The sequence below is a fragment of the Schizosaccharomyces cryophilus genome (genome assembly GCF_000004155.1).
Source record: "Schizosaccharomyces cryophilus OY26 unplaced genomic scaffold supercont4.2, whole genome shotgun sequence".
Taxonomy (NCBI): domain Eukaryota; kingdom Fungi; phylum Ascomycota; class Schizosaccharomycetes; order Schizosaccharomycetales; family Schizosaccharomycetaceae; genus Schizosaccharomyces; species Schizosaccharomyces cryophilus.
This window is the reverse complement of record NW_013185625.1, coordinates 420,135-438,653: the sequence shown is the minus strand read 5'-3', so window position 1 is coordinate 438,653 and position 18,519 is coordinate 420,135. Positions and strand designations below refer to the sequence as shown.

At 39.8% G+C, this 18,519-nt stretch overlaps 6 protein-coding genes across 6 annotated transcripts; 5 read left to right on the top strand and 1 right to left on the bottom strand.

The window, feature by feature from the left end:
- The first annotated feature begins 13 nt into the window (after window positions 1–13).
- Window positions 14–5,867, top strand: SPOG_01727 (fatty acid synthase alpha subunit Lsd1). The gene has a single exon (XM_013166831.1). The coding sequence runs from the start codon at window positions 116–118 to the stop codon at window positions 5,657–5,659; it is 5,544 nt and encodes a 1,847-aa protein (XP_013022285.1). The 5' UTR covers window positions 14–115; the 3' UTR covers window positions 5,660–5,867.
- Window positions 5,793–9,184, bottom strand: SPOG_01726 (lipase). Its single transcript, XM_013166830.1, has 2 exons — window positions 8,471–9,184; window positions 5,793–8,235 (listed from the first exon to the last, which is right to left on the bottom strand). The coding sequence occupies exons 1-2, from the start codon at window positions 8,496–8,498 to the stop codon at window positions 5,882–5,884; spliced, it is 2,382 nt and encodes a 793-aa protein (XP_013022284.1). The 5' UTR covers window positions 8,499–9,184; the 3' UTR covers window positions 5,793–5,881.
- On the top strand, window positions 8,485–9,995 carry SPOG_01725 (complexed with Cdc5 protein Cwf21). The gene is made up of 2 exons (XM_013166829.1): window positions 8,485–8,826; window positions 8,901–9,995. The coding sequence occupies exons 1-2, from the start codon at window positions 8,824–8,826 to the stop codon at window positions 9,897–9,899; spliced, it is 1,002 nt and encodes a 333-aa protein (XP_013022283.1). The 5' UTR covers window positions 8,485–8,823; the 3' UTR covers window positions 9,900–9,995.
- A 230-nt stretch (window positions 9,996–10,225) lies between these two features.
- On the top strand, window positions 10,226–14,027 carry SPOG_01724 (valine-tRNA ligase Vrs2/Vas2). The gene is made up of 5 exons (XM_013166828.1): window positions 10,226–10,290; window positions 10,344–11,033; window positions 11,090–13,303; window positions 13,352–13,624; window positions 13,664–14,027. The coding sequence occupies exons 2-5, from the start codon at window positions 10,932–10,934 to the stop codon at window positions 13,946–13,948; spliced, it is 2,874 nt and encodes a 957-aa protein (XP_013022282.1). The 5' UTR covers window positions 10,226–10,290; window positions 10,344–10,931; the 3' UTR covers window positions 13,949–14,027.
- A 118-nt stretch (window positions 14,028–14,145) lies between these two features.
- SPOG_01723 (sphingoid long chain base kinase) lies at window positions 14,146–16,250 on the top strand. The gene is made up of 3 exons (XM_013166827.1): window positions 14,146–14,364; window positions 14,455–14,634; window positions 14,719–16,250. The coding sequence occupies exons 1-3, from the start codon at window positions 14,247–14,249 to the stop codon at window positions 15,807–15,809; spliced, it is 1,389 nt and encodes a 462-aa protein (XP_013022281.1). The 5' UTR covers window positions 14,146–14,246; the 3' UTR covers window positions 15,810–16,250.
- SPOG_01722 (esterase/lipase) lies at window positions 16,176–18,462 on the top strand. The gene has a single exon (XM_013166826.1). The coding sequence runs from the start codon at window positions 16,471–16,473 to the stop codon at window positions 18,220–18,222; it is 1,752 nt and encodes a 583-aa protein (XP_013022280.1). The 5' UTR covers window positions 16,176–16,470; the 3' UTR covers window positions 18,223–18,462.
- Window positions 18,463–18,519: the final 57 nt, after the last annotated feature.

Below are 18,519 nucleotides of genomic sequence, written 5' to 3'. Positions count from 1 at the left end.
TACTTACTATCTTTTAATTCCCACGCGGGCGCGTGTTGAACTTGGATTCCTCCAGTACCAACAACCAAATTCGGTTGCCCCTTTTCCTTCCTAGAACCAAACTTTTTTAATTAGAATGAGACCTGAAGTTGAGCAAGAATTAGCTCATACCTTATTGCTTGAGCTTCTGGCTTACCAGTTTGCATCTCCTGTACGATGGATTGAAACCCAAGATGTTATCCTCTCCCCTCCCGTTTCAGCAGAGCGTTTGGTCGAAATTGGCCCTAGCCCTACTCTTTCAGGTATGGCTAGACGTACTTTGAAGCTGAAGTATGAGAATATGGATGCTGCTTTGAGTATCAATCGTGAAGTCTTGTGTTATGCAAAGGACGGTCGTGAAATTTACTACAACTTCGAAGATGAGATGCCTGATGAGCCTGCTCCTGCCAAGCCTGCCGAAGTTGGAGCCGTCCCAGCTGCTCCCTCTACTCCGGCTGCTGCTGCCTCTGCTCCGGCTCCGGCTCCGGCTCCGGCTCCAGCTCCTACTGCTGCTGCTTCAGGCCCAGCTGCCGAGCTACCTGATGAACCCCCTAAAGCTGTAGAAATTCTTCATTCTCTCGTTGCTCAAAAACTCAAAAAGAACATTGAAGAGATTTCCTTGCAAAAGTCTATTAAGGATTTAGTTGGTGGTAAATCTACCCTTCAAAACGAAATCTTAGGTGATTTACAAAAGGAGTTTGGTGCCACTCCTGAGAAACCTGAAGAAATTCCTTTGGATGAGCTTGCTGGTATCTTACAAATGACTTTTAGCGGTACCCTTGGAAAGCAATCAAATTCCTTGGTTTCTCGTATGATCTCTTCAAAAATGCCTGGTGGTTTCAACAACTCCGCTGTTCGTGGTTACTTGAGCTCTCGCTTCGGTCTTGGCTCTGGTCGTATCGAGTCTGTTCTTTTGCTAGGTTTGACCATGGAACCTGCTTCTCGTCTACCATCTGAAACAGAAGCTAAAGCTTGGCTTGACTCCGTGTCTCAAAAATATGCTTCTCGCGCTGGTGTTACTCTTTCTTCTCCCAGCGCCCAAAGTTCTTCCTCAGGTGGATCAGCCGCTGTTGTCGACGAAGAAACTTTCAAGAAGCTTACCAAGGGCAATACTATGCTTGTTACCCAACAATTAGAATTATTTGCTCGCTATCTCAACAAAGATTTGCGTGCTGGTGACAAAGCCAGTGTTGCTGAAAAGGCTGTTTCGGACGCTTTACGTGCTCAATTGGATCTTTGGAACATTGAACATGGTGAGTTTTATGCATCTGGTATTGCTCCCATCTTTTCCCCTTTGAAGGCTCGTGTTTATGATTCGGACTGGAACTGGGCTCGCCAAGATGCTCTTAAAATGTTTTTCGATATCATTTTTGGTCGTCTTAAACATGTTGATACCGAAATTGTCGCTCGTTGTATTTCTATTATGAATCGTTCTAATCCTCTTTTACTTGAATTCATGCAATATCATATCGATCATTGCCCTTCTGAAAAAGGCGAAACTTATCAACTTGCCAAGACTTTGGGACAACAACTCATCGATAATTGCAAAGGTGTACTTGATGCTCCACCTGTGTTCAAGAACGTTAATCATCCTACGGCTCCTTCAACTACTATTGATGAGCGTGGTAACTTGAACTATGAAGAAATACCTAGAACCGGTGTCCGTAAGCTCACCCACTATGTTACTGAGATGGCCAAGGGTGGGAAATTACCAGCTGAGTCTAAGAACAAGGCTAAGGTTCAAAACGACTTGGCTCACATTTACCGCATCATGAAGGCCCAAAACAAGATGTCTCGTTCTTCCAAGTTGCAGGTTAAGCAACTTTATGGACAGGTTCTTCATGCACTTAACCTTCCTTTACCTTCGACTGATGAATCTGCTCCCGTTAAAGAAACCATTCCTTTCTTGCATCTTAAGAGAAAATCTAATGATGCCTTCGAGTTTAGTAAGAGCTTAACAAGCGCTTACTTGGATGTCTTGGAGAATGGTGCCAGAAATGGTATCACTTACCAAGGAAAATATGCTCTTGTCACCGGAGCCGGTGCTGGTTCTATTGGTGCTCAACTCGTTGAAGGCCTTATTGCAGGTGGTGCTAAGGTTGTTGTTACTACTTCTCGTTTCTCTCGTAAGGTCACTGAATTTTATCAATCCATGTTCACTCGCCATGGTAGTCGCGGTTCTGCTTTAATTGTTGTTCCCTTCAATCAAGCATCAAAACAGGATGTGGAAGCACTTGTCGATTATATTTACGATGAAAAGAATGGTCTTGGATGGAACTTGGATTTCATTGTTCCTTTTGCTGCTGTCCCCGAAAATGGACGCGAAATTGATAACGTTGACTCTCGTTCTGAATTTGCTCATCGCATCATGCTTACCAATATCCTTAGATTACTAGGTGCTGTTAAACAACAAAAGGAAGCTCGTGGTATGGACACTCGTCCTGCCCAAGCTATTCTTCCTCTTTCTCCTAATCATGGTACATTTGGTAATGACGGTCTTTATTCAGAATCTAAGCTTGGTTTGGAAACTCTATTCAACCGTTGGCACTCTGAGTCTTGGGCTAACTATTTGACCATTTGCGGTGCAGTCATTGGCTGGACTCGTGGTACTGGCTTGATGGCTCCCAACAACATTGTCTCTCAAGGCATTGAGAAGTATGGCGTTCGTACATTCTCTCAAACTGAAATGGCTTTCAACATTTTAGGTTTAATGTCTCAAAAGATTGTCGATCTTTGTCAAACCGAGCCTGTTTATGCCAACCTTAACGGTGGTCTTGAGCTCCTCCCTGATCTCAAGGACCTTAGTACTCGTCTCCGTGCTGAACTTCTGGAAACTGCTGAAGTTCGCCGTGCTGTCGCTGCTGAGGCTTCTTTCGATCATAAAATCACTAATGGTCCTGGTTCTGACAGAATATATAGAAAAACCACTGTTCAGCCCAGAGCTAACCTCAAGTTTGAATTTCCCAAGCTCAAGCCTTACGAGGCTCTTTCTCATCTCTCTCATCTTCGTAATATGGTTGACCTAGAAAACGTTGCCGTTGTTACTGGCTTTTCTGAGGTTGGTCCATGGGGTAATTCTCGTACTAGATGGGATATGGAGTGCTATGGTGAATTCTCTTTAGAAGGTTGTATTGAGATCGCATGGATTATGGGTCTTATCAAGAACTTCAATGGGGTTGGCAAGAACGGTAAACCTTATTCCGGCTGGATTGATACCAAGACTGGCGAACCTGTCGATGATAAAGATGTTAAGAGCAAATACGAAAAGTACATCTTAGAGCATTGTGGTATCCGTATTATTGAGTCTGAACTCTTTAACGGATACAATCCTGATAAGAAGGAATTGCTTCAGGAAGTTGTTATTGATCATGACCTTGAACCATTTGAGGCGTCTAAGGAAGCTGCTCATGAGTTTAAGCTTCGTCATGGTGATAACGTTGAAATATTTGAATTACCCGATTCGGCTGAATGGTCCGTTCGTTTCAAGCGTGGTACAACCATGCTGGTTCCTAAAGCTCTTCGCTTTGACAGATTCGTTGCAGGTCAAATTCCATTGGGTTGGGATCCTAAACGCTATGGTATCCCTGACGATATCATCTCTCAAGTTGACCCTACCACTTTATACGTTTTAGTTTCTACTGTTGAGGCTCTTATTGCTTCTGGTATTACCGATCCTTATGAATGTTACAAGTATATTCATGTTTCCGAACTTGGTAATACGATTGGATCTGGTATTGGTGGTATGTCTGCGTTACGCGGAATGTACAAAGATCGCTGGACGGATAAGCCTGTTCAAAAGGACATTTTGCAAGAGTCTTTCATTAACACTGCTAACGCTTGGATTAACATGCTTCTTCTTTCTGCTTCTGGCCCTATCAAGACGCCAGTCGGTGCCTGTGCCACTGCCGTCGAATCCGTTGATGCAGCTGTTGATTTGATTAGTTCTGGTAAGGCTCGTATCTGTATTAGTGGTGGTTTCGATGATTTCTCCGAAGAAGGATCCTATGAATTTGCTAATATGGGTGCAACTGTCAACTCTGCCGAAGAAACTAAGCGTGGACGTACTCCTCAAGAAATGTCTAGACCTGCTACGACTACCCGTAATGGTTTCATAGAATCTCAGGGTGCTGGTATCCAGGTTATCATGCAAGGCAAGCTCGCTATCGAAATGGGTGTTCCTATTCACGGTATTGTTGGGCTTGTTAACACTGCAATGGATAAGCAAGGTCGCTCAATTCCCGCTCCTGGTAAGGGTATCTTGACTGGTGCTCGTGAGATTTCTTCTAAGGTTTCTTTGCCTCTCCTTGACATCAAATTCCGTGCTCGTCAACTTCAACGTCGTCGTCAACAGATTGGTGAATGGGCTGAGCGTGAGTATCTTTACTTAGATGAAGAACTTGAAGCCATGAAGGTTCAAGATCCCGAATTGGAAATTAACGCCTATCGTACTGAGCGCATAAACGTTGTCAAGGAAGAAGTTGCTCGTCAAGAGAAGGAAGCCTTGAATACATTCGGTAATGAATTTTACAAGCGTGACCCTTCTATTGCTCCTCTTCGTGGTGCTTTGGCCGTTTGGGGTCTTACGACTGATGATTTGGGAGTTGCTTCATTCCACGGTACCTCTACTGTTGCCAATGAAAAGAATGAATGTGATGTTATAAACAGTCAATTAACCCACCTTGGACGCTCGAAGGGTAACGCAGTTTATGGTGTTTTCCAAAAATACCTTACTGGCCATAGCAAGGGTGGTGCTGGTGCTTGGATGCTTAACGGTGTTTTGCAGATTCTTAACTCTGGTTATGTTCCTGGTAACCGTAATGCTGATAATGTTGACCAGTACTTGTCTAAATTTGACCGTATCATGTTCCCAAGTGAAGGTATCCAAACGGATGGTATTAAGGCTGCTTCCGTTTGCGCTTTCGGTTTCGGACAAGTCGGTGGTCAGGTCATTGCTATTCACCCTGATTATCTTCTTGCTACTTTGGACAAATCAGCTTATGAGACTTACAGAGCTAAGACTTTGGACCGCTATAAGGCTTCCTATCGCTACACTCACGATGCTTTGGTTTATAATAACCTTGTTCGTGCGAAGACTGCTCCTCCTTACACCGCTGATCAAGAGCATGATGTTTATCTTAACCCTCTTGCCCGCGTTGTTAAAGGTAAGGATGGCTCCTATACTTTCCCTACTTCGCTTCCGGTTGAAGCTGAAATTTCGAAGTCCAATGAAACTACTAAGGCTATTGAAACTTTAGCTAGCAACATGACGAAATCAAATCAGAATGTTGGTGTTGACGTGGAGCTCATTTCTTCGATAAATGTGGATAACGAAACCTTCCTTGAAAGAAACTTCACTGATGATGAGCGCTCTTACTGTGAGGCTGCTGCTAACCCTCAATCCAGCTTCGCTGGTCGTTGGTCGGCTAAAGAGGCAGTTTTCAAGTCTCTCGGCGTTGTCAGCAAGGGTGCAGGTTCTCCATTGAAGGAAATTGAAATTACTGTCTCCTCATCTGGAGCTCCTGAAGTTGTTTTGCATGGAGAAGCCGCTTCTGCTGCTTCTGCTGCTGGTATCAAGAGTGTTTCTGTCAGCATTTCTCATGACGATGTTCAGAGCGTAAGTGTGGCCATTGCTCAAAAGTAATCAACATATGAATATATACCTTGCGTATCATTTGTTTATATACCCTGTCTATTTTGACTCTGGAAACTTTCTTTTTGTCATTATAAATCTAATTTAGAAGCAAATACCGTTATTTACTCAATTTAATATAATACCCGTATACATATTATTTTAGCATACTGTACTAGCAAACAATGGTGTATATTAATTTTAATATAATGAATTAACCAATAAATAAATCTCTCAAACTATATCATGTTCTTCATAAATTTCTGATAACCAGGCAGCAGTCGTCAGTTCATCAAATTGAATTGGATTGCTGTACGTTTCCAAATTGTTATTTTGAAATAAAATATCTGTTAAGTGCCCAACAGATGACCAACCATAAGCATTAGGAAATCGTCTTCTAACGAACAAACTATTATGAGCATCACCATCCAAATGTACAGATACTTTTCTCCATGATAATTGATGCCAATTTGAAGATATAATTTTCTCATTAAGCAGGAAATCCGTAGTTGTTTTCGATGGTTTACGCTCAGTTGACAGAAACGAGTCGATGTTATAGCTTTCACCACTTGTAGGTTCACACGTCTCATCAGAAACAATAGAATTCAAAGATTTGAATTTCAAAAAATACATATAAGAAGGAACAGCTGGAATAAGCAAATTCGTGAAAGTGTTAATCAAACGGTTAGTGAATCCAGATAAAGTGCTCTTGGATTCTGATTTTTTAACAGGATACAAGTAAGCCTGATTTGGGGCATTAACAGCTTCGGTGGTTGTATTTTCAACCTTAGAATTTCTTGGATCTTGCGCATTTGGCAACTTATTATTGGCATCATCGGGAAGGGCATGCTGAGATGAAGGAGTACTAAATAGCCCAGTTAAAGCTTTGAAAGCATTTGTAAATGATGTGCTCCTTTTTCTTGATCGACTTCCTGTATTGGGTATAGAATCAGAATGAATATTTATTTCAGAGGGTTTGTTGGACATGGTGCTTGTAGATTGGTCCGCAGGATGGGTATCCGAAAGATCTTGCGATGCAGCAGGAGAGTTCCCTTTATCATCGTCCATAACTGAATCTAATTGGCCTAAAGAATGAGGTTTCATAGAACTAGTACCGTATGGAACAATATAATCATTTGTAGTGTTAGCAAACAGTGTTCGATGTTCAAAAAGCGAGACTGCTTGATGAAAAGGGGAAGCACGATCAGACATCACAACTAGGAATGGTCTTGGCTCTATGGGATGTGCACTGGACGTTAATGCTAGGTCCTGGCCAGTGCGACCAATGATCCCATAAGATAAAGCCTTTCCAACATAGGATGGATGTTCAGCTGCGACTCCAAGCCAAGGAGTTGCTAATGTAACGAAATGGACAGGATGAATAGCTTGGAAAAAGCAACCATGTGTTTTTGCATGTACATATCCCGCAGCATACGTCTGAACAAGACCACCTAAGGAATGAGCAACTAAAGATATGTGAGAATACCTAGGAAAAGAGCTCGTTTCCCAACCAACTATTTCAAGGAGCCATTCAGCAAGTCGTTTCCCAAGCCACCGGACCCCTTTTTCTGTTTGACAGTAATTTCCCCTATATCCTCGGACGACTACAAGTTCGCCATTTTTGTCAGCAGCATTTAGAATCTGTTCCTTCAAATACTCCATATCAGCACCAACATTTGAGTGCATACCATGAGTCAAGATTACCAGATGCGACTTCTCTGCATGAAATGACGAGGGGGGTATTTTCCATAACGCAGAAGGAGGGGTATGTTCGATATGAAGGGATGGGAATGCATGCAAGGTATCCACATCAGCTGCCGACATGGCACGAATGGATTGCTGAGTGGTAGCAATAGCTAGTTCAAAACTAATTGGACGATCTTTGAAGATAGCTTGACTGACAATTTCAATATATATTGGCTTTTCATTTGAATAGCATACATAAGGGATGCAGACCCAAAAACTAGAGGACGGCTGTACCTGAGGTTCAAAATTTAAAAGGGAATTCTCTTCAGAGGAAAATTGATCATTCCAAACGCTTACGCATAAAGTAAACGGTCCTTGAAGATATGCAGCTTGGCGAAATCGAGGTTCCTTATTTCTGACACGAACCCAGAGAACCGAAGATGGCGATCGACTTAGGGGAACTGTATGGTCAGTCATAGAAGACCGACGAACAGAAGAAGAAGATTCATTTTCATATATAGGAGTGCTTTGAGCCTCTGAGACATTTGCCGCTGCGTTTGTTGGTGTTAGATCGCTATGCTGCGATGGACGATGCTTCTCCGCAGATTCAGTAGAGTCTTTATTAGCAGCGCTTGGTAAAGCTGAATACCTGTTCTCGGCTAGGGGAAAAGACTTTAAGGAAGACTGAACCGAACCTGAAATCGACAATTCTTTTTCTTTGTCGAGTTCATTTTTAGATTTCCCTGAGTCTGGTGGACTATTGCGAAGACCTAGGAGAGATGTAGAAGTAGCTGGAAGGGTTGAAATCCTTGAGTTTTTTACTTCATTGGAGGGTTCAGCATTGGCAGACGGAATATCGTTTTGTATGCAGAAACGAAAACGGTGGATTTCGGCTAAAGAGACTAGACATAATTAGCATGAATAAGCAACTAAAAAAAAAAGTCAAAAAAAAGTCCACATTCGCTCTCCTCCGTCTTTTCACTTTTACTGGAACATGTTTTCCCATTTGAAAAGATAACGAAAACAAACGATGTCATACGCATCCCAGTAAACTTTAGAAAAAGTAAATAACGAAAGACGGAATTCATTTTAAAAAAGAGTTGAATAATAACTTTAAAATGCTTTTGCGAAACTTACCATCATCTCGTTGTACATAAATGTTCATGTTCACCAAGTACCAAGAAGGGCCTCAAAGAAATTCAAGTAGAGCCAGAATTTATCAAGAGCGAAAACCAAGTAATCTACAGACAACGAAGGAAAGAATCGAGTGAAAACCGTAAAGGACAGCTTTCTCGAAGGAATATCTTTTTTATTTGGCCGTTAAGCACGAAGGAGGCTTTTTCCAGTCGTAAAAGCTTGCAGTTTGAGAAATTTTTGTCGAAGAAATTGACTCTAATTGGTTTAGAGTATAAAAAAAAATTGTTTGTTGTGTTCCTTTTGGAGAATAAGACAGCAAAAGGCTATTATCGACCGATTTTTTTAGCAGCCCGATGGTAAGTGACAATGGCAGATGTTGTTGGGAAATAATCCACAGCTGATTGCAAACAAAGCAATTACTAATATTTAGTCTTACAATGGAATTGGTTTGCAAACCCCTCGTGGGTCCGGTACAAATGGCTATGTGATGCGAAATTTATCGCACGTAAAGCGGACAAATGGCGCTGGCAACAAAAAGATGCAGGAATACGATGAAAAATCGCTAATGAAACGAACAATCAACCCAGAAATTAGCAAACATGAGCGTCGGCGGCGAATTGAATCGAAAGTGTTGTTGTTTCGAGAGGAACTGCTAGCACATACCGAGTCGCAACAAACGCGTTATCCCGATGAAGGAAGTGAAGAGAGAGAAACAGAAAAAGGAGAAGGAGAAGGAGAAGGAGACAGAAATGCGATGTTTGATGGTGCGAAGCAGACGGAAGAGAGTGGTAAATATTTGTCACATGATGAAGCTCAAAAACGAGACGAAGAGATCGAATTATTAGTCCAAGAATACCGTGAAAAATTGTGGAAAGAAGCCGAAGAAGAAGATAGGTACCATCGAGAAAACAATTTTGAATCATTATTACAGAATGATCAGCCTTCGGGTGCTCGCAGTCGACCATATGATAGAAACATGGATCGGGAAAGAAATGACTCTTACAGACAAGAAAGAAGTGGTCAAAAATATGAAGGAAGGCTAGAAACCAGAAGAGATGTAAGCCCTACATCACCTCCTAGAAGGTCTCATTATCGAGGACATCGAGATTCGTACTATCGAGGGAGAGATAGGTATCCGGACGATGTGGAAAAGGAGTCCGAACCTGAGGGACGCTTTAATCGATGGGAACGTCCAAGGAGAAAAGAGTACGACAGCTATTCGTCTTATCGACCTCGTAATCGTCGCCATGGTCGTTCACGTTCTATTTCAAGATCTCCTTCGCCAAGGAATCGATCGGACACACGGTTTCGAACGAGCGAAGTAAGAGAAGAAAGAAACTTCCGTCCTACAAATCAATCAATCAATGACAGAGAAAGATCACCACCTGAGCGAGGAGAGCTTGTAGGATCCAACTCTCCTGTTGAATGAAATACGAAAAACAAGCTTCCGCACTTTTTTACTTAATGAAATCCCATTTCCAAAGCAAAGTTTTTTTCCAAAACGTTCTTAATAAACAAAACAAACATTTATATCTTACGTAAAATGTTCCTTTCAAACCAATGGTATCTAGACGTTCTCAACTTTACTAACTGGAACCGTAAACTGAAACCGAAATAATCTTCTCTATTCCATTTATTTTCTATTTGGTATATTTAACCTATTTCACTTTGTAAATCGTTGTGATTTCCTAGTTCAATAGCGGAAAATTTCATTTTTATTCTCCTTTCTATACTCTGTGTTGCCATATAAATATACTAATTCAAATAAACTGGTGATCTTCGGATCACTTTGGTCAAATTGAAACGATACAGAGAAGATTGTAAGTGAAAACAAAACGACCAAGGTTCGAATCATACTAACACTGCTGTATAGAGCATGGCCCCTGCACAAGGATGACACTGCGACATTGAGAGAAAACCCATTTTTTTTTTTAATTATTGATACGAATCATCATTTTTTTGTATTTCTTTTTGGTTAAATTTACTTTTTACGCTTTCTTCGTACAAACGATTGTTTCATTCATTTTTGGTAATTTTTGGCTACTTTAAGATCTGTGTCGTTCTTAATTTTTTAGAATAAGCATAAAAAAGGGTACCCAATTGTGTATTATCAGGCCTTCTTGTCGGTTTTCGAAAGTTATTCTACAAGTTTATTTAGCCGTTCTTTAAAAACATTGGTACCAGTCCAGTTCAGTTCGTGTTTGAAACGATTGCTTTCGTTTATTTGATTACGCGTTTTTCGGGATATCCTTCAAAGTACCTGATTAGGAATGTTTTTTATGGATTTCCTTAGCTGAACTCTAGTTTGTCTATTCTCTAAAAAGTCGTTTATTATCAAAAAAAACATTTTGACTCTTTTATCCATCAATCTTGTTTGTATTGGCTAATTTGGCTGCCATTTCTGGTCATTAATCTTTCTCTTTTCTTTTTTTCCTTCATCCTACATCCCCTCCCTCTTTGCATGCATTTACATTCCTTTTTTCACGTCCATCCAAAATTTTTTGGTCTTTATAAGCCATATCAATTCGTTCGCTGCTTAAACCTTCAATCTTCTTATCAGCCTGTACGTTTCATATAGTATATTCAAGCTACCCTTGCTAATCTCGTCTGTTCCTTTAGGCCCACGTCGAAGCTGTTTGGCATGAGCTGCAACAAGGTTTGTCTTCCGTTGAGCATCCGCCTTCAAAGGCAAACATAAACAGCGATACTCACCCTTTCCCAATCCTTCTTCCACCGCCTAATATCACCGGCAAGTTGCACATTGGGCACGCGCTAACCATTACAATTCAAGATGCTCTAGCAAGGTATTATTCTATGAATGGCTGTCAAGTTTCCTTTCGGCCAGGCACGGATCATGCCGGTATTGCAACACAGTCAGCTGTTGAAAAGTTTTTAAATAAAAAAGGAATCACAAAAGCCAACCTTACTGAATCCGAATTCATGCTTCAGGTTCGAGATTGGGAACATCAGTTTCAACATCGAATCCGAAAACAGCTTGAGGCATTTGGTGCTTTATTTGATTGGGAAAATGGATTTTATACTTTAGACCAAGAGAGATCTCACGCGGTCTCTAAAGCATTCGTAGATTTATTTGACTCTGGTTATATATATCGAGCTAATCGCTTTGTAAATTGGTGCCCTAAATTGACAAGTGCTATTTCAGAGATGGAAGTTGAATCACAGCTTATTTCCGATCCTGTCACCAAACGGATCAATGGAGTTTCAGTTGATTTTGGATATATGTACCAAATTGCTTACCCGTTACTTGACTCTTCCAACGAATCCATTGTTGTTTCTACAACTCGACCTGAAACAGTTTTTGGAGATCGTGCTATTGCTGTAAATCCACATGATTCAAAGTATCAGCGTTTCATCGGAAAGTTTGCACGACATCCACTTCGTCCAGACCTTGTTCTTCCTATTGTGGCAGATGACACTGTTGATCCGACTTTCTATACTGGAGCTTTGAAGATTACACCCAGTCATAGTTCTGTCGATTTTGACATAGCTAAAAGACATGAAATACCTTTGGCTCCTATCTTGGACCTGAAAGGCCGTTTAGTAAATTGCTCTAATGAATTGAATGGAATGGACCGCTTATGTGCACGCCCAAAAATAGTACAAATGTTAAAAAACGTTGGAGCTCTAGTAAATCAGCTCTTTCATTCTTGCGTTTTATCTGTTTGCTCTCGAACTGGAGATGTGATTGAGCCTATCATGGTTCCTCAGTGGTATTTATCCGTGGATCATCTTCGAAAAGAACTCTTGCATATGACTGAAGAGCAGAATCTGAAGTTTTTCCCCCCTTCAACTAAAAGCGATTGGTATCGATGGTTAGAAAACATGCAAGACTGGTGTCTTTCCCGCCAAATAGCATGGGGTCATCGGATTCCTGTTTGGAAATATGAAACCACTAATGGGGAACAATGGGTAGCAGCTGAAACCCAAGAAAAAGCTATAAAAAAGTCTAATGGAGCTCTTGTAACACAAGACTCTGATGTTTTAGATACTTGGTTTTCTTCTTCTTTACTGCCTTTGTCTGCATTTGGATGGCCTCGTTTGAAGAACGTGCCCATTTTGCCATTCATAGAAAGCGGGAAAGACATCATCTTCTTTTGGATTGCAAGAATGGCCTTGATGTGCTCGTATTTTACCAAAGCTCTACCTTTCCGAGAAGTTATTTTACATCCTCTCATTCGGGACTCGGAAGGGCGTAAGATGTCGAAATCTTTGGGAAATGTTATTGATCCTATGGATATAATACACGGCGTCTCTTTCGATAAGCTCGAGGCGAAGCTTTTAGAAGGAAGCTTTTCGAAATCTGAAATGCTCAAATCCTTGGCTCATTTGAAAAAGTCGTTTCCGAAAGGCATCCGTGCTCAAGGATTAGATGCTTTACGCTTTGGCCTTTGCCTTTCCTTGCACCATAATCAAAGAATTCTATTAGATATGGAAAGTTTCTCAAACTCTTACAGATTTCTGTCGAAGCTCTGGAACTTAGTGCGTTACTTTGGCCAGTACGAGTCTGTTTCGGTCAATAATGGTAACCAGGCCACTTTAAACGAGAGCTTCAAAATAATTAAAGATGCATTTGATCATCGACTGCAGCTCACCGTTGAATGCTGTCGTGAAAACTTTGATAATCGTTCTCTATTTAAGGTTGCAGAATCATTAGAAAAGTTTTTGCTTAACGATTTGTCAGTTGAGTTTGTTGATTTAACGCGTCCTCTTCTAAAAAATCCAGATACCCGAGATAATGTTTTGCAATTTTTCCATCATTTGATGAATAAATTTTTGCGTCTGACCCATCCTGTTATACCATGCTTAACCGAGGTATGTGAATAAAATCATTTGCTTAACATTTACTAACCAAGTATATAGGTCTTATGGAAACATCTGGACTACAAGCCAAAGGGGCCTTTACACAAAGGTATCTATCCTAGTGCGGAAGAACGAAAGGTGGTCTCCGAAAAGGCTGCACAGGCTAATGAAGTTGTAAAAGATATTATGAAAATTATATATTATTTAAGAAGCTTGAAAGTGAATAGGAAGCCATCAAACGATCAAGAATTACCAGTTTACATTCTTTCAAGCACAGGAAGCTTGGGCAAGTTTTGTGAAACGATAAAATACTTGACAGGATATCAAGTGAACGTAAGTATCGCTGTTATAAGTGAGATTACTAACCTATAGATGCTTTTGGAAAACGATCTTCAAAATTCTACTAGTACTTTTGTCCAATTTATGGTTTCTAGAGATACTGTGCTAATGGTACCAAGTAACTTCATGCATCGCAATTTACCAAAGTTAGAAAAAAACATAGACGAGTTAAGGAAAAAGGTTGAAAAGCTTGATTTTATTACTGCGTCAGCTGGCTACGTGAAAGCCCCAGCATCAATTAAGACAAGAAATAAACAGCATCGAGAAGAGCTACTCGCGATGATTAATAGCTTAAGGGACAAGATCAATCGTCAATGAAATGTAATGTTGTCTAAGCTGCTGACATGTATAGAATATAGTTTCATTGATTAAATTTATCTAAACGAATTGTATCACCTAAAGCGAACTCCAAAAATAAAACACTATTAGTATTTATAAAGATAATAATTAAATTAAATTTGGATGTTTATTGCTTCCTTTGTTCTAATCAATTGGTTGGCATTGGCTGGCAGTATGTTTTATCCGCTTTCTTTTATTTTTTTTCACCTTCCGATATCAATCCTCTCCTTTAATCCTTCATTTCACCTTTAAAATTCAATAAAAAGGTAGAAGAAGGATGCAGTTTGGTTTTATTGAAAATTCCATTGTGTTAGACGAAGACGAAAGGATTTTATATGTTCATAAGTCATGTCTGGTGCTTCCCACCATTGTAAATAGTTGCTGCTCTTTAAAAGGTATGAAAGAGATTTAAGCCATGGAAATTTAGCTTTTTGTTTTATGCACGGCCCTTAATGGATATGTTTGACTGACATGAAGCAATTTAGAACTCAAACCGGATTTGCTGCTGCCGTTAAAATATCTCCTGAGGGTAGACACAGTTGATTCACAGGCTGTAGTTCTCCATTTTCTTTCGCCGTCTACTAAAAAATGCAGCCACTGTACTGTGTTTTCCTTAAACGACGCAATTGAATTTCGAGAGAGTTTGATGGAAAAGGGCTATACAGGTAAGCAAATCAAAGAATGAAATGATATTCTTTAAATAATTTTGTTACTTTGCTGAAAGTTATTTTGTTACTAACAAGTACTAGGTGCCCATGGATTTAAACGGTTTTTGGTTCTCATCAATCCATTCGGCGGACAAGGAAAAGCAAAACAAATTTGGCAACAGAGCGCTTCACCTGTGTTTCAAACCGCTCATTTGGACTGTCAGGTTATTTTCACGGAGTACCGGAACCATGCTAGAAGCATCGTTCGAAATATTGATCTGAACACGTTGGATGCGATTCTGTCTGTTGGTGGTGATGGACTTTTTCACGAGTGTTTGAATGGGTTAGGTGACAGAAAAGATAGTGATTCTGCATTTGAAACGCCTCTCTGCATGATTCCTGGTGGGACAGGAAATGCATTCAGTTATAATGCTACCCAACAGACACATCCAGCTTTAGTGGCCCTGGAGATTGTAAAAGGAGTAAAAAAGTCATTCGATTTGATGAGTTTTGATCAAAATGGGAGTAGATCATATTCATTTCTTTCGGCAAACTACGGTATCATAGCTGACAGTGATGTGGGAACAGACAATCTGAGATTTATGGGTGAAAACCGAGCCTTCCTTGGATTTTTCCTTCGTTTATTGCAAAAGCCTAGTTGGAATTGCAAAGTGGAAATGGAAGTCGTCTCCTCTGATCGGAACGAAATTAGAAAAAATTACCTACAGCATTTACAACGAACTTCCGTTAACAGAGATGGTGGGTTTGCAGACAACATAATAAAACTTCCATTATATAATGAAGAGAATATATCTCGAGTCAATCTTGACATTAATGATCTCTCGGTCTTCTATGCAGGTCTTCTACCTTATGTCGCTGCTGATATGCGAGTGTTTCCTGCCTGTCATGTTGATGATGGTTTAATCGACATTGCTGTCGTTCGCGCAAATCCGTTCCGTAAATCCTTACTTAGCATATTTACGTGTGTCGAAAGTGGTGAGCATTTCTATTCCAAATACTTATCCTACTACAAAGTTCGATCGTTCCGTTTTACACCTATAAACACAGGGCACCATCATTTTTTTGTTTTGGATGGAGAGGAATATCCTTTTGAGCCCTTTGAATGTCGTGCTGCTCCTAGCTTAGGGACTACTTTGGCTTCTCAAGCCGGATTTAAACTTTTAAGCTTATAAACCCGGGTTTCTTATTATGCCTCTTGAGCTCCCTTCTCACATCATACCTTTTTATAATTAATCGGTTTTAAAGCGGTTAGTCATTTTGTTTTGCATTGTTAATATTCCACAGACAATATACTAAACTATACGTTTACCTTCTTTTAAAATTCGAATCTGAAATACGATCTAACCATGGAAATTTACAACGTTCTTTTTATTCTCTTCATTCTTTTCGCTATGATTCAGGCTCGCAAAATCGCAATAGTCCATTGCATGTTAAATAAAATTTTAAATTATAGCCTTAAATCAAGCAAAGAAAGATTATAAAAACAGCTTTGTTTTTATGGATGCTAATAAAAATAGAAACTAACTGGGACTTTTGCTTTTTCAAGTCGTTTCATTTTCCTATTGTTTACTATTTACTTCCTCACATCATCTCTACCCAACTTCACAATATAATAACCTGCTTTTATAATATACTCAAATTGGATTTTCATTGAAGGGATTTTAATTAATTTATTAATCTGTAAAAGAAAAAAGTAGTAAGAAATCAACTCCTTCTTTTCTAGTAAAACTCGGCTATATCCTTTACCGATTTCATTGTCTTTATGATCTGAAGGCTTTTCAGCATAAATTGGTCATTCTTTTCTCCTAAATTTGCAATATTTGCTGAAAAAGAATGTTCAAGACAGAGCAGCTTGCTTTAGAATCTTTCACTGATGGGATATTAAAGGCTTTTAGACATTGTTTTCGGTTTTTAAAGCACGGACAAAAAAAACATTTTATGCTCGGTTTAAATACTTCTATCCTAAAAGAATTCTTATTAGATTCTAGGAATTACCCAGTGGAAAATGTACAGAAGTTCTGCTCAGTTAATATGTCGGATGAAATAAACTATAAAATTCGACATGTTCATATAGACGTGGAGGCAGAAGACGAGTCGGCAAACTATATAAGGAGATTTTTAGGAAAAGAGGGCCTAAGCTTATTCGGAGGATCTCACTGGTGGTTACATCGTGATAGCCAGTTGAAAGCATGGTGGTTTGAAAAAAGACAATCGATGCAACACCTGTCCAAGGATGAGAAAATCATCTTTTACGTACATGGCGGTGCTCACTACTTGAGCACTGTGCGAACGAATGCTTTTCACATTCAAAAGCATGCTGCTGCACTTGGAGCCCGAACATTTGCTCCTGAAATACGTTTGGCACCTCAATTTCCAGCACCCTGTTCTCTACATGACAGTTTATCCAGCTATTTATTTTTGATACGAAAGCATAACCCAAAAAATATTGTTTTTATTGGAGATTCCTCTGGCGCCAGTCTTATTATTTCTCTTTTGGTTCTAATGCGAGATTGCGGCATTCCTCTACCTGCTGGAACTGTTTTGAATTCCCCCTGGGTTGACTTGACCCACAGCCTTCCTTCGATAGTTGACCAGAATACGAATGATTACATACCTGCTGAAGGTTTCCATCATCGGGCAAGTAAATACTGGCCTATTCCGAATGTGAGTTCATTATTTGATAGTACGACAGCCTCTATGAAGAACTTATCGAAGCAAGAATTATCTACAAAGATTCATACAAGTATGCAAGGACAAGTGGATCAGTTAAAAAATATAATTCCTTCATTACGAGAACTAAGTAAGGAAAATGGACGAATATCATACAGAGATGCACAAGACCGTTTGGATCCTGAATTTTTCTATACATTCCCATTTCAGGTTCAGTTTTATGCTCCTAATCATCTATTAAAGCATCCCTTGGTCAGCCCTTTATTTACGGAAAATTTGGGCGGACTTCCTCCAACGCTGGTGCTGGGAGGTGGTTCGGAAAGACTTCGGGATGAAATTATTTATATAGCCCACAGAATGTCAAAAGATGTATATGATGGGAAACCGACAAAGGTTCAATTAGAGCTGTACGATTCTTGCTGCCATGTAGTAACCGCTTTACCCTTGATCACTGAAGCCCGAGTTATGATTCAACGTACCGCCAATTTTTCTTACTGGTGTTTGAAACAGCATGACACCTCCTACATGTCTCTTAACAAACATCTTTCTGGTGAACTTTCTTCTTCTTTAGATAGGATGGCTCGTCTTCGAATTTCACGTGACGGAAAAGAGCGACTAATGGAGCCAGAATCTGAAATCCCAAGCTTGCAAATTCCAAAGGATATGCTTGGTACAATTCAAATAGAAGCTTTATGCAGATGGATAGATGTTGAACTTCAAATTTTATCTAAGGATAGTGCCAAACCCGCGAAGTTTTTTGCTGATTTCAAGCACGCAGAAGCTCATGGCTACTTAGAAAAGCCAGCATTTTATACTCAAGAAGGTGAGAACCCCCCGTTATCTGCAGTGATAGCAAATTCCAAAATACATCCTCATAAGTTTGGCAAACAAAAGTACTTCAGGAGCTGCTTTTAGAATTACTTTGTCCTTTTATGGTTTGTTTTGTTTTTTGAGCATCCATTATGCTGCACGTCCTTTTTACTCAATTTGCAAAGATATTCTGGGGTTGGAATTTTAGATATTTTGGTTATTCGTTAACACAGTTTTTTTCATCATACTTAATTTACAGAAGATAGAAAAATTCTTTTATGCGTTTCATACACTTATTTATTTAAAATCATGCATTTTTTTATTATATTTTTCTTTTTTTGTTCATACCCTTTTTTGTTTACAGCAAATACGTGTAGATCGGTTGTCATGGTAACATATATA

Bases quoted from the DNA above. Each gene is read 5' to 3' on its own strand.
- SPOG_01723 (XM_013166827.1), top strand. From the start codon at position 14,247: ATGCAGTTTGGTTTTATTGAAAATTCCATTGTGTTAGACGAAGACGAA. The intron at 14,365-14,454 runs GTATGAAAGAGA...GAAGCAATTTAG, and splicing joins TAGTTGCTGCTCTTTAAAAG to AACTCAAACCGGATTTGCTG. The intron at 14,635-14,718 runs GTAAGCAAATCA...AACAAGTACTAG, and splicing joins GATGGAAAAGGGCTATACAG to GTGCCCATGGATTTAAACGG.
- SPOG_01722 (XM_013166826.1), top strand. From the start codon at position 16,471: ATGTTCAAGACAGAGCAGCTTGCTTTAGAATCTTTCACTGATGGGATA.
- SPOG_01726 (XM_013166830.1), bottom strand. From the start codon at position 8,498: ATGAACATTTATGTACAACGAGATGATG. The intron at 8,236-8,470 runs GTAAGTTTCGCA...AATTATGTCTAG, and splicing joins TTATGTACAACGAGATGATG to TCTCTTTAGCCGAAATCCAC.
- SPOG_01727 (XM_013166831.1), top strand. From the start codon at position 116: ATGAGACCTGAAGTTGAGCAAGAATTAGCTCATACCTTATTGCTTGAG.
- SPOG_01724 (XM_013166828.1), top strand. From the start codon at position 10,932: ATGCATTTACATTCCTTTTTTCACGTCCATCCAAAATTTTTTGGTCTT. The intron at 13,304-13,351 runs GTATGTGAATAA...CCAAGTATATAG, and splicing joins TTATACCATGCTTAACCGAG to GTCTTATGGAAACATCTGGA. The intron at 13,625-13,663 runs GTAAGTATCGCT...ACTAACCTATAG, and splicing joins TGACAGGATATCAAGTGAAC to ATGCTTTTGGAAAACGATCT.